At 39.8% G+C, this 17,283-nt stretch overlaps 3 protein-coding genes across 4 annotated transcripts in view; all 3 read left to right on the forward strand.

The window, feature by feature from the left end:
• The first annotated feature begins 698 nt into the window (after positions 1-698).
• LOC138617513 (autophagy-related protein 16) lies at positions 699-4,318 on the forward strand. Its single transcript, XM_069692589.1, has 7 exons — positions 699-797; positions 889-952; positions 1,065-1,146; positions 1,457-1,530; positions 2,053-2,304; positions 2,425-2,546; positions 3,756-4,318. The coding sequence occupies exons 1-7, from the start codon at positions 710-712 to the stop codon at positions 3,824-3,826; spliced, it is 753 nt and encodes a 250-aa protein (XP_069548690.1). The 5' UTR covers positions 699-709; the 3' UTR covers positions 3,827-4,318.
• A 515-nt stretch (positions 4,319-4,833) lies between these two features.
• tex36 (testis expressed 36) lies at positions 4,834-7,164 on the forward strand. Its single transcript, XM_069692590.1, has 4 exons — positions 4,834-4,905; positions 5,007-5,162; positions 5,312-5,386; positions 5,489-7,164. Exons 1-4 carry the CDS (start codon positions 4,855-4,857, stop codon positions 5,801-5,803), a joined length of 597 nt encoding a protein of 198 aa, XP_069548691.1. The 5' UTR covers positions 4,834-4,854; the 3' UTR covers positions 5,804-7,164.
• Positions 7,165-14,456: 7,292 nt separating this feature from the next.
• ctbp2a (C-terminal binding protein 2a) overlaps positions 14,457-17,283 on the forward strand; it is a 67,355-nt gene continuing 64,528 nt past the window's right edge. For both annotated transcript variants that reach the window (XM_069692831.1, XM_069692834.1), the window contains exon 1: positions 14,457-14,777. The gene's annotated coding sequence lies outside the window, so the exon portion shown is untranslated. The remainder of the gene's footprint in view (positions 14,778-17,283) is intronic.

Genomic DNA, 17,283 nt, shown 5'->3' on the forward strand with positions numbered 1-17,283 from the left:
TGGAGGAGAAAGTATTACGACCTTTTAATTAAATAGAAGTAAAAAGATAAATGTAAATACTTGTTACAAGTAAAAAAAAAAATAATTCCATAATTCCATTCGCCATCATTTTACTTAGTACATTTTTAAATAAATCGTTAGGTGGCAGTGTTTCCCGTCACATACATTTTCCAGAATTAAGTGCAAGTACCTCAATATCATATCATATTCAGATGTGAATGTAAAAAAAAATACTCATTAGGTGCCAGTGTTTTCTTGTAGAAGGTTTTTCTTTGTTTGTTTTTGTAGTTTGTATTCATGCAAACCATATAAATGTCTATGATTTTGGCATACAATGCTCAAACTCAAGTAAAGTGCAAGTGCCTTAAACTTTACTGTCCTATTTGAGTACTACAGTAGACCTATCACTTTCCATCCGATTTTTTTTTAAATTTATTTATTTTTATTTTATTTTCAGGTGTCCCTGCTCTCAATTTAAATCCAGCAGGGGGATGTGAAGTTGGTGGACTGAACAGGGAGGAGCTGTGAAACTTTGCTGCGAGCACTTCATTCGTCTGGACGACGGAAATATTTTAACAATTAATTCGTCTTCGACTTTGACAACACACAGTGACACGCAGTCAGCCCGCTGCTTCAGGACTTCTTTTTTTTTTTATTTTAATTTTTTATGGACCGTAAACGTGAGACAATTTAGTGTTTATTTCTTACAATGGGTAGCTGGAGGAATCACGTGCGCGCTCGGCTGCAGCAGAGAGACCTGAAAGAGAAACTCCCATTCCTGGGCGTCTTCACCAGCTGTAAGAATATCTTTTATTTTCAAGTCTCATTTGCAGTGATGATGTCCTCACTGTCTTAGCCGAATCACATCTGTGTCTGGTTTCTCCAAAGTGTCTCGGCTGGAGGACCGTTTTGAAATTCGCTCTCAGATTTTGGATGATTTTCAGTCTAAGAGGTTAGAAACACAGAATTTAACACATTTTCTTTATGCAGCGCTGAATTTCCAACACGTTTTAAATGTTCACGCTGTTTAAAAAAAACAAACACGTGTATATATATATTTTCAGTTTAGAACATGGCCGGATAGAAGATGTTGGCACCAGACTGCTTCATCTCCAACTGAGAGAGAGTGAACACCTGGAAAAAAAGGTGGGTTAAATGAGGAGTAGTCCCATGATAAACACCATAAACCTCCTGCTATAGGAAAGACGTTTTATTTACAGCTGTTTGCACATATTTGCAGGTTTATAAACCACAAGCATACATGTGATAATCCGGAAACTCTTTAACAGATTGCTTTAGTTGCCCTTTAACCTTGTAAAATGCAAATTATTGTGGACAATGCATCACAGAAGGGGGAAAAATTACGATGCTAGCCGTTTGTGATTCATGTGTGCAGGCGGTGACCTTTGCGCTGGTGAGATCCTCAGTTAATTCATCTTTTGTTTTGTCCTCTCAGTTGTCTCAGACTGTCTCCGACCTGACCACCGTCCTGAATCTCAAAGAGGCTGAAAGACACTACTGGCAGTCACGGTAATTATAATACTGAGGATTATTTGGTACTAGTTCTTTAGCAACTCTTTCCCCAAAAGTGATCTTTTAATAACTTGAAATATGAGATTCAATCTTCCTTCCACAAACCAGTTATTTTCATGTAGTCCCCTTACATTATATTCACCTATCAGACATCATGGACCAGGTAGAAGCAATCATAAAATATTTTGAGATCTAGTAAAGTTAAATAACTTTAAAGAAAACCTACCCATAATTTCTTAGTATGGTGCAAAGTGAACCCAAAAATATTCATGTTTACTTACACAAACAATGTGACTTCACAATATGATGCCTTGGTGCTACTGGATATGACTGTCTGAAGCATAAACTGAACCTCAAATCTGCTGTGGTTGCACGGCGGTGTGTAAATCCATCTTAAGCCACTTGTTCTTCTGTACTGGTGAATGAGCTTGTGACCTAAAATCCAACCTCTTAAAAGTCTGAAGTAGCAGCACCACGAGGCGACCAATAAATCCCCGTTTTATGACTTGGCTGTTTCAGTATGTCCCAATACCGTCAAGAGGCACTCACTCTGGCTAGAGGGAGTAACACCCTGAAGGCGACCCTTTCAGAATTTGAGTTCACCATAGAGTGTCAGTCCAAAGAATTGGCCGCCCTGCGTGTGGAGCAGAAAGCCCTGAAGGAAGCTCTGGCCCAGGCTCGGACGGAGAAAGAACGGCTTTTACAACGATGGATGGAGGAGAAGATGGAGGAGGCAGACAGGTTGAATAAGTACAACGACTCGCAGGAAAGGTATGAGAATGAATGTGTGAACTCTGTGTGACTAAAATAAATCAAGATTCACTCCGTTTGAATGACAGCATAAAGCCACAGTTTGGAGATTTTTACTGTAAGTGGCCTGCTTTTCACCAGGTGGCAACATTTGGCCAAGAAGCTGAAGAAGCAACTCCGGAGGGAAATTGGAAAAGAATGTGTTCCCATAGCGACGAGCTCTTCGAGTGATGCAACGGGAACGTGTTCACCAGTCATTGGGAGTAAGAATCAGCATGCTCTTCTAAATATTAATACATCATGTAGAGGGTGGAAAACAAACGGCTGCCTCTTAATTTGATGTTATTACTTCACCTCAGTGCTGCTTCAATAAGACCATGCATCCTTGTCATGCTCTTAATGAAGGAGCTGCAGCTCATGAGGTCAAGACGACAAGGGTGTCTTAATGATGAATTGTTATTATAGCCAGCAAAGTGCTAATGGAACTGATGAAGTCCCATTTAGTCAAGTAGCTCATGGGGCTTGTAGAGGATAGAGATCAGCTCAAAGCTAAACACCTGAGTGACCCATCAAATGAAGCATACACAGTAGCAACGTTACTCTGTCGTCAACAAAACAAATCACAGCTGACCAGCCATCAGGAGAGCTACTGGTGTCCGGTTCTGTGGTCTCGTAGGAATCATGGTGATGCAATATGGTAGCAACACTCACCTCAGGAGGAACTGTTAATACATCATGTGTGCTGCAGCCTGATTGTGAGGAACACCCCTTATCTCATGACACATGGATGTCACGTTACTTTTAAAGTTTCCTAGAAATTAGGTTGGATCGAATCTAAACAAAAAAAACTGAGACATGTTTGTTGTGTTACAGGTACGTTTACTTTTGAAGTACCTACATTTTCCAAATTTATGCCAAAAAGAAATACAGAACTAGACTGGGCTGTTGACACGTGCACCTTGTGAATACCTTACTCTGAGGATTATGAATGTGTTTGGAGTGTTGTTGTTTTTTTACCATTTGACCAAATTACTTGTCAAATGATTTGGTTAAACTTTTCAGTTCAAGAGTGTTATTTATGTAAATACTTAATTTTTGGAAAAAAATTCAGATATAAATAAGGAACTCTGACTAAACTAAAATGGTGTTAAATGATTGCTAGAAAATTAATTGGCTACTGTTTTGACAGTTGTTTAATTATTTCATTCATTTGTTCTGGTAAAAACACCCACTATGCTCTGTTTGCAGCTTCGTTAATGTGAGTTTTTCTGGTTTATCTAACGGTAAACTGACTATAGAGTGATATTTTTCACATTTTGCTTACATTTAAAAGACAACATTTTTGAACTGTTAATCTGTTGCCCTGTTCAAAAACTTCAACTTAATATTTTGTAGAATAGAATGTTGTTTGTGTTGAATATAACTGAAAACTCGAAAATCAACCTTCTGATTGTGCCCGTATTTGTCCTCAGGGATCAATACAACAGATGTACACCAGGGTCACCCTGACCACAACCCCGTCTCAGCTGCAGCAAAAGACTAATGTTCCCTTGGGATCCTGGAGACAATAGAGTTCCCTCTCTCTGGTCAGCTCTCCTGTTTAGTGCTTGTAGATGGAAAACTAATTGTTGTTATGTGACGCCACGAGCGACTCTTTGCAAATGTTAAAACAAATGGTTTATCTTTTGTTTTTTAAATTACCCAAAACTTGATTTAAAGATTGACTGTATTCCCCAAATTTATCGTAAAGTTTAGACTTTGTTAGAGTGCTTGATTTTAGATTAGAAACTCCAGTAAACATCTGGGCTTTGTCCTGATTGACGCCCGTCACTGAGCAGTTTAAAAAAAAAAAGGTTCTTGTTGTATCATTTGAAGTGATTACTTTCATTCCAAAATTATCATTATTTTTTTTTAAAAGTAGGTTTTTACCATATTTTTTTAAAATAGCCCTTTGAATGTTAAACATTTCTTATTGAATTATAAAAAACAAACTCAGTCCCAGACAATTGTATGTTTTGGTTTTCAAGTAGTGAGTAGTAAGTATGTATTATTTTTTTTTTTTAATCACTTGTAAAAAAAAAAAATAAAGAAGCATTTAAGCAAATTTTGTTAGGTTTTTTTTATTTTTTTTTTACATGACTGTCACCTCGGCATTAATCAGAGAAACTTTTGAAAACAAAGCGGTACTTGTAGTCTTTTTAAACAGCTGAAAAATCTGTCCTCAGCTGCTCAACTGCAAAACTCCTCAACAAAGACTGTCCGATTGGTTTCTCCTTATTTAAGAAAAAGACAGAATTTGACATTGCATATTTAAATACATAGTTTATTTCTCTCGTGTTTGATTAGTAAAACATACAACTAATATTTAAATTGTTTATTTTCTTCTGACAGTAAGAATTCCAGTTCTACATCTCTGTGGCAAACTGGGATCAGATTTCAGGTTGTCTGTTTACAGCATGTTTCCATGGTCACCGGTGGTTGCATGAGTTGTTAAGTTGGACAGTCTTTGTGTGTGCATGTGGCGTGTTGGTGAAATCACTCGGTGGACTCCACATTTCAAACTTTATTAAAATGGTAAAAGGTGGAAAGCGATATACTTCAGTGAGCACTGGTGGCAAATGGGTAAGAAATCCTTCATTTCATCACAGTTAAATCTGACTTTTATAAATCATGACAATTCAGACTTTGATGTTTAATCAACTTTTCTGTCATTTTCTTCTCAGTTTGCTCATCCAGCTTCAGCAGACAATGAGCCAAAGACCCGGGAGACTTGTACAAGCACTGGGATCATGCTGAGTCGGGTCAAGTCATCGTTGCCTGAAGCTTTTGAGTGCTATCCTAAAACTCAGCCGGTGTCTATGCAAATAGCACAAAGTTTGGTTGGTCTCATTGTTTTTTTTACATTTTAGTCTCTTTCTTGTAATTCCTGTCAAATCGCTTTTGAAAATCAGCTTTTTAATGCCTTCCTCTGTGTTTGGTTGTATTAGACTGCAGTATGAGCTTTTTTCTTCTTTTTTTTTTTACACAGATATCTAAAGAATATCCATTCTCAGACCACGACAACAAGCGTGCTTTAAAAGGCAACATCTCTGTCTTCTCTCATGTGAGTATGCAGGGAGAAATTCTTTTTTTTTTTTTTTTTTAAATGTTTAGATCCATCACCATGGAAGTTAACCAGTTCCTCTCTGTATTGGCATACTTCAAGGGTGTCGGACTGAGAAAGTGTCCTCATGATCGCAGACAGCAAAACTCCCACTTCTGCCTGTGCCACAGTGCAGCAGGCAGCAGCACTGAACAGACCCAGGGGAACCTCTCGGCCTACAAGAATGACTTCACGGTGAAGGTGGACGTTCGTGTTCCAACCAGAAACAGGCGGTTCCCCCGCGACCACAAGCACAAGTCCGCAGAGGCAGCTTTGGCACAGGCAGAGGAGCGGTTCATGTGGTTCGGACGAGATGACTCTAACTTCTCAGAAACCCTGCAAGTACTGGCAGCTACCAACTGCTCAGCACCCTCCTAAGATGCTCCTACATTTAATGCATTGACGGCATCATGGAGAGTACATTGAGAGTCCAGATGGGCTCAAATATAGAACCAAGTTAAAAATATCAAATAGAAATTTATCTTCTTTTGAGAACTTTGAGGCTCTACTCCAGACATGGAAAATAGGGAATTTTACAAACAAGGATTTATTCCTACTTTGACTGGTAAATTAGACAGTAACAAGCCACTAATAAGTGCATTTTATGATTTCATGTGACTTAATTGTATTTAAATATACCTTTTATGCACATAATTAAATATAATTGAAATGTTTCTTCTGTGCACTCTAATCCCTCTTCCACTCATTTTATTAATATTTTTTTATAGGGGTCCTAGCATTCTAGTTTTATTAGGTTGCAGGACTCCCAAAAGAAAAATAGGTCACGCTAAAACAAAAACAAAAACCCTCTATGCTATATTTCCCATAATGCAACACAATAGTATCCTTTATTAGGTGCTTGGAATGTCTTTGTCTTTCAAACTTCTCGTTTCAAATTCACAAAAGCATACATTGATGCCACATATTTTAAGGAATGTCTTGAGCATATAAATGTAAAATAATATTAGTTTTAAAACGTTTTTAAAAAGGTTGGTCATTCGCACAAATACATTGTACTGAAATGCACATTACTGTTAAGATTCAAATGCATGAAGAATACTTAAAGAATTCAGCAACATTGTTGGACTCACGACAAAAGTATCCAAAACAATAAATCAGACTTCTCATGTTCTTTATTCCACACATACTTCTTCCTCGTTTGAACCTGGTCCTCATCTTCACCTCAAGCAAAGATGAGAAGCGAGACTACTTGGTAGTCCCACTTCTTTCAAACTCCACACCTCCAGATTTCTTTCAAGTGTGAGACACTTGTAGTCCCCATCTAACACTGCCTGAAGTCATGTCACTTATCAGGCTGTGCTATTCCCAAAACCCATTAACATGTCATCAAGTGCACTTTAGTGTTGTCTATGTATGTGAAGTGTTACTTATTATATATACATTAAGATAATGTTACTTAGTACATCATAAAAGCACTCGTATAGTAATGAGTGCACTAATGGAAGCATCTACACAGTTATGGGTAGCCCTGATTTAATTAAAGTGCCACTGTGGGAGCTGTTTGACACTGCTGGTAGTTCATAGTTCTGCCACCAGAGGACAGCAGGTCTACACGAGTTATCATCTGAGCTGCTGAGTTGATCAATGGCCAAGTTTTGTGAGAAATGTAATAACCAAAACCCCTGTGTAATGTGCATGCCCTGCGAGAGAAAATATGGGGAAAATAATTAGAAAAAGAATCCAACTATTTTTATTCAATGCATATCAACATGAAGACATTAAATTAGAGCATGTGAAATAAATTAAGCTTGATTTGAGTCATAATGCATGGGTTTGTTTCACCCCTGGGGATGAAAGGCATGGATGTGTGTGTGTGTGTGTGTGTGTGTGTGTGTGTGTGTGTGTGTGTGTGTGTGCGCGCGCGCGCGCAGCTCTTGCAAGAAAGGAGGAAGCGTGGGAGCGAATGACAGAGAATACTGCTCAGAGAAAAGCACTTAAGTGAAGAGTATCCCCAACCACTCTCCAATAGCTGATGTTTTCTCCAGAGTATGTTCTGACCAGCTGCTTTCTTCCTTAAAGTACTCACTGGGGAGATGGGTTTTTCTCACAAGCTTTGTTTCAGCTGTTGTAATTAGCTGATCCATGTAGCACGACCTTGTAGAATTTTCTCACTTTTAAAAGGTGAAGCAGATCTCAGGGCTTTTTTTTCTTTCTTTCTTTCTTTAAAAAATAAATAATATATATATATATAGCAAGATAAGAAAGCTGTGAGACAGTCATGTGGAACTGTGGCCCTTTGTGATTTAACTTTGAGATAATCTCACACATCACTGCCAGGAACTGATCCCTTAGCGCAGGTGATGCGGAGGTGTTGTAGGGCGAGGGGATTGTTATAGCCATACCAGCATCTACGTTAACCCTATTTCTGCCATGTCACTGAAACAATTATATTCCTCTTAAACATTTATTGGTGGTCAGGTCTGACCTAAATTAATCTAAAAAGCATTTTAAAGAGCTGTAGTGCTACTGAAGAGTGCTTCTTAAGAAAAAAAAAAAAAAGAAAAAAACACATCTGTGCTTGTGTTTGACAGTTGGCTCTGTCTGGTTTCTACTGCTTGTCTGCCACCTCTGTCCCTGTGGGTGCAATTCGGTGAACACACTTTTCCTTCGGACTTGCCACAACTTGAACAACTCCTCCGCACAGAAGCCACCAACACTTCATAATCAGAAACTCTCATTAGTTCTGTCAAAATAGCAGGAGGGCTTTTAATACCTCAGAGAGATGTGAGAACTCTGAGGAGAGCAACGCTGAAATTGTGTGTCAATCATCAGTCGGTATGTGGTTGCGTGCGCTGTATGTGCCTTGTTTGGCAAGATATGTGCGTTTTATCATGTAGAGGCAAGACCGCGAGTATATGTAAATACATTTGCTTGGTGGAATATCAAACCTTCTCCCAAGGACAAAAGACACATCTCAGTAAACAAGCATTCAACCACCAAAGCCTTGCACTTCATGAATATTATATCAGACACTTTGAATCCTACCTCTTTGGTGTTAGGAGGCCCTAGTCTGGATTCTACCATTTGCTGTGATTTATTCGCAGGTGCATGTGTCTCTTTGATGTGTTCAGTTGAGAGGTTTTGCACCTGTTAGAGAGAAAATGCTTTGAAAACAAGAGGTGGATTTGCCAGTACAGTCAAAATAACTGCAACAGAAGGAAGATTTGTGTTGCCATGGTACATTGTGTATGTGATTGCGTCTCAAAAAGGCTGCTGTGCTGTTGTGACATGTTCTGTTGTGTGCAGCGAAATCACTTTTTGTCAAACCAAATCTACCTTCCTTTTTTTTTTTTTTTTTCCTCTTGTAAGTTTTGGCATCTGTTCTGATATTATGGAGTTTTGCATTTTGCATTTTGTCCATTACCTATTCATTAAAGATGTGACTTGAAAGAGAGTTGCTATGGAGACGCTGCGGTTAAATATCTCAAATATTTTTCTTTCTGTTTATTCTTTTGCCAGTTATAATTCATGTCTGGCTTTCTTGATTTATTTAGATTTCTCCCCTCTTCTTATATCTTTTTTTTATTTTTTTTATAAAATGTCAAGGCTCACAGTAGGACTCTTCCTTATGTTTAACATTTCATCTTGTTCAAACATTCAGCATCATGTCCAAATAGCAACGAAACATTTTCTGTTGACTCCCAGGGCAACGTTAAACTACGCCCAAACTACATGAGTCCGGCCAATCTCCTGTCAGTCATTCCACTTGCAGTGTTTCCAATTCCCTGGCAGCCAGTGGATTGGTGTCCCCTGGCAGCCTAGTGGTCCTTGTTGCAGTAATGGTCAGGGGTCCTCCAAAGTCTGAGGGTGGTGATAAAGGTGGCTGGCTATCTCATTTCCACAGAGGACTAGATAATATCCTGAGAACATTCCCATCACTCGAGGAGTTTGTTCGGCAGAGATAAGAGTTCCCCTGTGAAAGCCCAGCTCGGAAGCTCTGTGGGTGTGTATCGGTGTGTCCTTGCACTGTACACGTGTGTTTAAATTGAGTATTTTGGAGCGTGTTAGCTGCAGTCCTGTCCGTGCTGCTGCTGTGAGGTCCGCCGGCCTGGCCTCGAGCAGTGCTGTAGTAGACACCGCTTCCGAAGATCCGACCTATCCTTGCACTAAATCACATTCCTCCATGTATTTTTCAGTCCTCCGACACAGTTCACATGCTAATTTGTGTGTAGGTGGTGAGAATAATTACATTAGGCTGGTTGTAAACAAAGACCTACAAGCAGCAGCCTATTCAAGTCCCACCAGAGAGAGAGAACAAGAGAGAACAAGAAAATAGTGTATACGAGATGGACGAATTTATAAGGCATGATTCATTTGAGGGAAATTGCATTATATTTGTAACTACAGCTGTTGTAGCTGTAATTAAATAGCTAAAGGAAGTAAAACCAAAAAAAAGAGGTTGCTTTCACGTGTAGACATTTTCTAAATGCAATGTTTTTTTTGGCAGATTCACTTCTGTTTTATATATTTAGAGACGAAGGAATGGACACTTCTCTGCTCTATATCCCACTTTTACTGCTCAAACAGTAGCTTAGCCTGGATTACTACATGTGGATAACATTACCAAGTGTTTCATCACTGCTTACAAAGCTCCACCTCTTAGTTTCATCCACACTGCTTCAAAACTACAACATCACAGCAGTTTAATCTCATTAGGTAAAAATGCATAAATCTACTTTGATTCAGAGACCAGGAGCCTGACCACACACCCTACACACTGTGTGTCTTTACACTCTCTCAGTTGAACAAAAGGAAGTCATTAATTCAGGAATCTGATGAGAAATTTGCCAACAAGTGAAGTTAGTCACATTGAACATGGTGCTCTAATTGGAAGAGACAGTGCAGCTGAAGCAGAGTGACACTTTGCTTAAATTCTCTGTCCCTCAGATTGTATTCTCTGCACTCACAGTATACTGTGGAGACTGCTGTTATTTTGGGATATTACTGTATAGCTTCCTCCTTCCAGCTCCATTACATACCGTATCTACAGTTTATGTTGTCAGCCTTGGAAACTGCTTGAACATCCCAAAGCCGAAATATTCTGTTTGCTGCTTTAGAAGGAAGCAGAAACAGCCGCACAGAGACCTCACAAGTCTAATTAACTGTTTTCACACTTATTCTCCAGTCAAAGGGGCAAATCTGCCTCATTTGCATTCGATTGGAGTTATAAATATGACGCAATGAAGGCATCCCTGTGTCTTTTAAAGGCTTAGACTGTGACAGAGGCCTTAATGTAGAGGAATATAATTAGACGTGAGTGCAGTCAGAGTGGTATTATGTGGCTTTGTTTTAATCATATTGTGCCATCTGAAAAGAAAAAGGTGTTCTGCTGCTGCTGCTGGTGCTGCACTGTATGTGCACTTGGTGGAGGAGGTAAATACAGTATAATGGCACACTCTTTAACAGTCTGACATGATTATCAAATGCAAATTACACTCCATGACCTGCGCATTACAATATCCCATATGTAGAGTGTGTCATGAGTTGTTAAATTCCCAATTTAACACGATTTCCACTTTTTAGTGGTGGATAATCATACGTCCTCTGGTAGTGATGCTGAAGTTAAATGAGCTGCACTTCCCTTTTTCAAGATGGAGGAGGGATGTAAAATGATGAGGAATGTTAATTTAAAATCATAAATGAGTTGACGACGAGGGTGTTTATACAAAGTTATCTTAAATAGTAACAGATTGATTGATGGATAGATGATGAATGTATGGAGTGAATGAATAAATATGTTCACAGTTTATTTTGCTATTAAAAGCTGTAAATCAAAAGACCCAAGTGTTATAGTACGCAGCACCAAATAAAAGGAAATGCTATGCAATAAGGTGATTTAAGCACGAGAGACTGATTCAAGGTTGCGGTGAAATATTCACAAAATATTCAAATGAGGTAAAGAGTGGTGCAGCATAAGAATAACCCGCCTTTAAAGATTAACATAACCCTTGGAGGTGTTATTGTATCCCCGTAACCAAGTCAAGACTTTCAGCAGGTGCAGAACAGCTCTCCCTCTCTGTGAGTTACTGCATTAAGTCCCTCAAATTTAGTAGCACAATCATGAGCCTCCCGTTCACTCTCTGGAGTAGAAGAATCGCTTTGCATTTTAAAAAGGTCAAACACTCAGATCTCTGCCAGGAGGAACTGAGGGAAGAAATAATGTCTCTCTGCAGAAATATGCAGTCGCACACTACTGATCCTCTCAAATACCCACTGTACAGTGAACAGATTAGATATGTGTGTGTGTGTGTGTGTGTGTGTGTGTTGACTGACATCCTCTACCAACTATAAACAAAAGCAAATAATACCAAACCCTAATGTGGTGACATTTTAATAATCTACAAGGCTGCAATGATTTGTGTTGATTTTTATCCTACTGGCCGCAGAATACAACAAAAAAGTGGGACATATTGTAACTCCTCGTGCATGATTGCTGCTTCTAATTGGTGTGATGATTTGCTTTTAAATATACAGAGCCAAAAACAAGCCTTTGCATATTTGTTGCAACAGCAAGGTGTTCTGCTAAGTGACCTACAGTAAACACAACAGAGGATAAGCCCTCTAATTAACAAACATGGACTTTTGTTGCATTTAATCTTGAACAATACAGCAGATTTGAAACAATCCATGTATTGAAAATGACTTAGAGATAATAGATAAATGCTGCCTAATATGGCTAATACATTGAGGACACTAATATGGTAGGTAGGTAGGTATATACTTTATTAATCCCCGAGGGGAAATTTTTTCGCCACAACAGCATACATACAGGAGCAATAATAGAAACAATAGAATAAAATAATAATAGAATAGAATAATATAATAGAAAAGCAATAAAATAAAAATATAAATATAAAATATAAAATGTACAGTACATACAGTATATATACAGTACATTAAATATCTATATATATATATATATTATATACAATATATAATACAATACATAATATGGTACATACTGTACCTCGTGTGTCATTTAATATCATTAAATGACAAACTATGTCATTAACTTAGTCATTTGATCGTTGGTTTGACTGCATTTAAAGGGCCTTTGCCTTTCTTGTCCTACCTATTTGATGAATCTAAATGATTTCGTGACTTACATCACAGATACTACCACCCTGCAGTGAGTCAAGCCGTTTCCTCTGTCTCCTCCCCCTTCTGTTATTCATGCGCTCTCTTGCCACTGTGAACATATGCTTCAGTTGGTGTCCCTTGTTGGCTGGTGTTGGTCTTTAGAGTGTTTGGGTTCATGCCCGGGAGTTACATTGTGCTGGAGACAAAATGACCACGGGGAAATATGCTCTCAGGACAGGGCCAAGAGCCCCCAGGCCCGGGACCACACATGCAGGACACGGTACAGAAGCTACAACAGAAAATACAGAACAGAAAGTATGTAAATGATTCATCTGTTGCTTGAGGTGCTTGTCTTTGTCTTTGTGGAAAGCTCCATTCAAAGACTAATTAGGTGGAAGTGCTGTAAAAGTAGGCAGAGACTGAAGTGACCAGGAAATCCAAAGATGCTCCCTGCCATCTGTGCTGTGTTATAGGGCCAGCACTGCAGTGTGAATGAAAGGAGTGTCTAAAATCATCCTACTGCTGAGACTGAAACTAAAACAGGGTCGAATATAGATCGAATGTTTTAAGCATTACATCAGGGAACAGCTGCAGCTTCTGCTGTCTGCACCTGTGGCATGATGAAGGGAAAAGAAATGAACCGCATAAACATTTGAGCACTGCATTTATCCGTCTATCTATCTATCTATCTATCTATCTATCTATCTATCTATCTATCTATCTATCTATCTATCTATCTATCTATCTATCTATCTATCTATCTATCTATCTATCTATCTATCTATCTATCTATCTATCTATCTATCTATCTGTCTGTCTGTGAAATATGGTTGGCGTGAGGCTTAATCAAAATTATGTTTAATAAGATTAATTTACATTACACGGGAAAATAACACAATATATCCATCTCACCTTACAAAACTTTATGCTCGGCTAATACTGCTAGCCCAATGACCAATTACTATTTAACTTGACAAACATTAGTTTGCTGATAGCATTACGATGCATGTATATTTAAAACATGTCATAGTATGACATATGACACACACCTGATGCTTGTTCAAAATAACAAGTTTAGCTTTTGATTGACATTTCACAACCTTAGTGATGCCAATCATGCTCGCTAACGAGCGAATAGGGTATATTACTTAAATTTGAGAGTTACATTTAAGTGTAACATCTGACCCAACACTTGATCAAAAATACTGCTCATAACCTTAGTTGTTATGTTATGCACAAATTACAAAACACTATGCTGATCTCAACTGAAAAGTCACATTAGCATGCTAAGGGGACGCTTTCATGAAGTCTTATAATAATATCAAATGTGGTTCACACACTGGAATTGACACCTAAACCCAAATTCAGTTTAATAGGTTGAGGTTTTCATTTTAAAACAACACAATACCTTAAATTACAAAACGTTATGCTGACATTAACCAGACGACCAAACGGTGTGCATTTACCCCGTAATTACTTGATGTACTAGTAACTCTAAAACAAAAACAAAAAATCATGCCTACGTATATAAAGTTCAAACTTTGAAAATATTGTTCAAAAAACAAAAACAAATTCAACTTCATCGGATTGACTAAAAACGTCAAATTACAGAAAAAAACAAAAAAAACAAAAAAAAAAAAAAAAAATAAAAAGGCAATAATGAACAGTCGAGACAAAAAAAAAAAAAAAAAATAACTGATAATAATCAAAAATGGTGTTTGTGGAAAATTCCCGCTGTCCCATCTCCATCAGCTGCGAGAAGAGTCTCTCGTCTGTGCGCGCGCGCGCGCGCGCGGGGGGGGGGGGGCCGCGTGAATGCGCGCGCGCGTGTGTGTGTGTGTGTGTGTGTGTGAGGGAGAAGTGGGCAAAGGCTCCGCCTCACTCAAAAACAGCGAGAGAGAGAAAAAAAAAAAGGAAAAGCAAACTGATACACACCTCTCAATTCTAGCAGGAGGAAAAGAATAGGAGTGTTTATGAACCGTATAAGTAAACAGCAGGATACCCAGCCACACCGAAAGCCGAGGCTACTTCCCCCCCCCGTAAAAAAAAGCGACACCGGGCACCGTTTCCCGGCGCCGGAGATTGTCCCGTTGCGTTCAGGATTAAGTTTTTTTTTTTTTTTTTATGCCATCTAAAGGTGGATCATTATCTAAATCCGAGATAACAAGCGAATTTGAAATGCGTAGCCTGCGATGCTATTTCTGGAGCCCCCAAAGCCGACGTTTGAACTCTCAGTAAACATCCAGTCGAGGTAGGATTCGAGATTATTGCAAAGGTGGTTGTGAAATATTTCGGTGTGTGTGTGTGTGTGTGTGTGTGTGTGTGCGTGCTCCACCGCGGTATAGTTTTTGAAAGCTATACTCGCATCGCTGTCCATGTGTCCCTGCGCCATCACCAGCGAGGAGGGACGAGGAAGGGGTGGGAGTAGACATTAGCCGATACTTCACTTCGTACTGATGTTGGCAATAGGGATTTATGAACTTCATAATGAGCGGAGCAACGAGAGAGGTCACGGTAAACATAGTAAAGAGCTAATTAACATCAATTATGAGTGTTGTTGAGGGTTTTTTTTTTGTGTTTAAAAAAAAAAAAAATATTGATACGCCCCCTGTAAAAAAAAAAAAAAAAAAAAAAATACACGTGGGAACACGCAGAATACTAATAAGAGTTTGAAGAAAAGTTCAGGGTATTTTACAACAGTTCTTGCTTGCATGTGTACGACCAAACAAATCCAATTTGGACTTCTTCTGTAGAAAACTAATTAATGAGGGCTTCGTCAGGGACTCAATCAGGCATCCGTAGGAGTCCCTGCACATTCTGAAACGGGGGCTGGGGGGGGAATAATGATTCCATGTTACTGTATCGACAGGCAAAGTGGGGACTGGTTCTCCAAGGCCAACTCTCGCCCCTCTTTCTTTTTTTTTTTTAGTTTTTTTTTTTAAATACTGCATTTGGAGGCTCTCTTGGAAGAAAGCTTCAAGTGGAGGCGGAGGAGGGCGGCTCCATTGTCTGGCCAGTGAAGGGGTGGGGACAGAGGCTGTATGCAGATGTGCTGCTGGCAACGGACATCTGCTCTAACCCCCCCCCTTCCGTGGGCATGGTCACAACAGGCCGGGAAACTTCGTGTGGAGCTTGCCCCGTGGAGTTAAAGGCCTTTGTTTACTGCTTGTGCAGGCTGCGGCTCGCACCCGTCCTTCCAAGATCCCAGTGTTTTGCATTTGAAATGCTACATTTAGCGGGAACATTTAATCATCTGAAAAGATCTGCTTTGAATCTGAGATTATCAGCTGCTGGTGATGCAACAGATAGTGCCGAGATTTCCCTCTCCCCCACCAGCTCCTTCGTTCCCACCTGCAACACTAACCTCCCTGTCCGCCTCCCCATACACCGCTCCACTTATCTGCCACTATCCGGCACCACTGAGGGTTGAACTTCCTCTGCCTCGTCTCCGTGGCCTGTATGTGTTCAGACATGAAAGCTGGCCTCCCCAGGCAAATGAATCACGGGCGGCATCGTACGTGTACGTGGCAGCTCCTATCAGGCCTTTTGATTTATCGCCGAGGAGGAAAAATGGCAAGAAAATGCTAAATCAAGGCTTTAATATTTATGGTTCGCACATGGCTCGCGCTCGATGTCGGTGCTGATGTGCGCGGCGTTTGTATTGGAAATCAGGACTCTCATTTGCCTCAACAGATATCCCCTGGTGACCGGTGGAGTCAGTGTGCTGCGATTACCAACATGATTTGTGCTCGTAGGGAGCACCGTTGCACGCGGCCGATCTGCGGTGCAACACGCTTTGTGTAAGGACTTATTTGTGTTGTCTTAGGTGTATTATGCCATGCCGGACAGCGGCGAGGCAAACCGGGGAGCCGTGATGTGGTTCTTGAAAAGCACAGGTGCCGTCTCGGGCTTTTGCTCACCACCCGCTCTTTTGGCGTGTCTGCGCACACAGGACGCCTGTGATGTTTGTTGTGCGCGAGTACTTTCCTGCAATGCCCCCACGTCCTTGTTCTTTGTTGACATGATTACTTTATAAAGAGGAAGAGAAGCACAGCGAGTGAAAAAACAATCCGAATCATGCACTGGCCGCCTGTTTTGAAGTCACAGAAGCGAAGCAATTACAATTGGTTAATCATATTCTCGCGGCCTAATACTCCATTTAACACAGTAATTTGGACGCTGCTGAAATAGCTCTTGTGAACTCTTCTGAGAATTCCCATAATGGCCGGACCACTAACGGCTTTGGCAAGTTCCCATAGGTTGGTTCGAGAGGATTTTGCTGTCATGTGATTTTTTTTTTTTTTTTTTTTTGCTATGCGTTGTGGAGAGGAGGTAATGGGTGTGAAATTACACTGTGCCATCTGCAAGAGGCTGGAAATGTACAGCCCGATGTCACTGAGACACACTGAGCACGGAGGATTCAGGGACTTATACCTCAGGTCTTTTGACGTCACTGCAATTAATCTTCTGTTGAGTAATTCTCCATTTTTGCTTTATATTTGAGTTTTGATCAAATATAAATAAATTCAACTCCAGTCAGTTAGCCAGTTTCAGACTTTGACAGTTTCACAATAGAATTGTTGAATGTGAAACAAAGCCCTGCCGAATTTCTGTCACAAAGATCTTTAAACATCTTAAAACTTAACTCTGAGATTATAATGAGGCTTTTGATGTTGAAAACAAAGACTGTGCTTGTGATGTAGTGCACTTTGCAAATCAAGGACTGTGGGTTTCGGAGGCATTACAATAATGATGAG

The sequence above is a fragment of the Brachyistius frenatus genome, unplaced genomic scaffold, assembly GCF_029030835.1.
Source record: "Brachyistius frenatus isolate BFR_SWC_R1_liver_20210118 unplaced genomic scaffold, ASM2903083v1 Contig_13, whole genome shotgun sequence".
Lineage (NCBI taxonomy): Eukaryota > Metazoa > Chordata > Actinopteri > Embiotocidae > Brachyistius > Brachyistius frenatus.

Bases quoted from the DNA above. Each gene is read 5' to 3' on its own strand.
- LOC138617513 (XM_069692589.1), top strand. From the start codon at position 710: ATGGGTAGCTGGAGGAATCACGTGCGCGCTCGGCTGCAGCAGAGAGAC. The intron at 798-888 runs GTAAGAATATCT...GTTTCTCCAAAG, and splicing joins CCTGGGCGTCTTCACCAGCT to TGTCTCGGCTGGAGGACCGT. The intron at 2,305-2,424 runs GTATGAGAATGA...GCTTTTCACCAG, and splicing joins TACAACGACTCGCAGGAAAG to GTGGCAACATTTGGCCAAGA.
- tex36 (XM_069692590.1), top strand. From the start codon at position 4,855: ATGGTAAAAGGTGGAAAGCGATATACTTCAGTGAGCACTGGTGGCAAA. The intron at 4,906-5,006 runs GTAAGAAATCCT...TTTTCTTCTCAG, and splicing joins TGAGCACTGGTGGCAAATGG to TTTGCTCATCCAGCTTCAGC. The intron at 5,387-5,488 runs GTGAGTATGCAG...GCATACTTCAAG, and splicing joins ACATCTCTGTCTTCTCTCAT to GGTGTCGGACTGAGAAAGTG.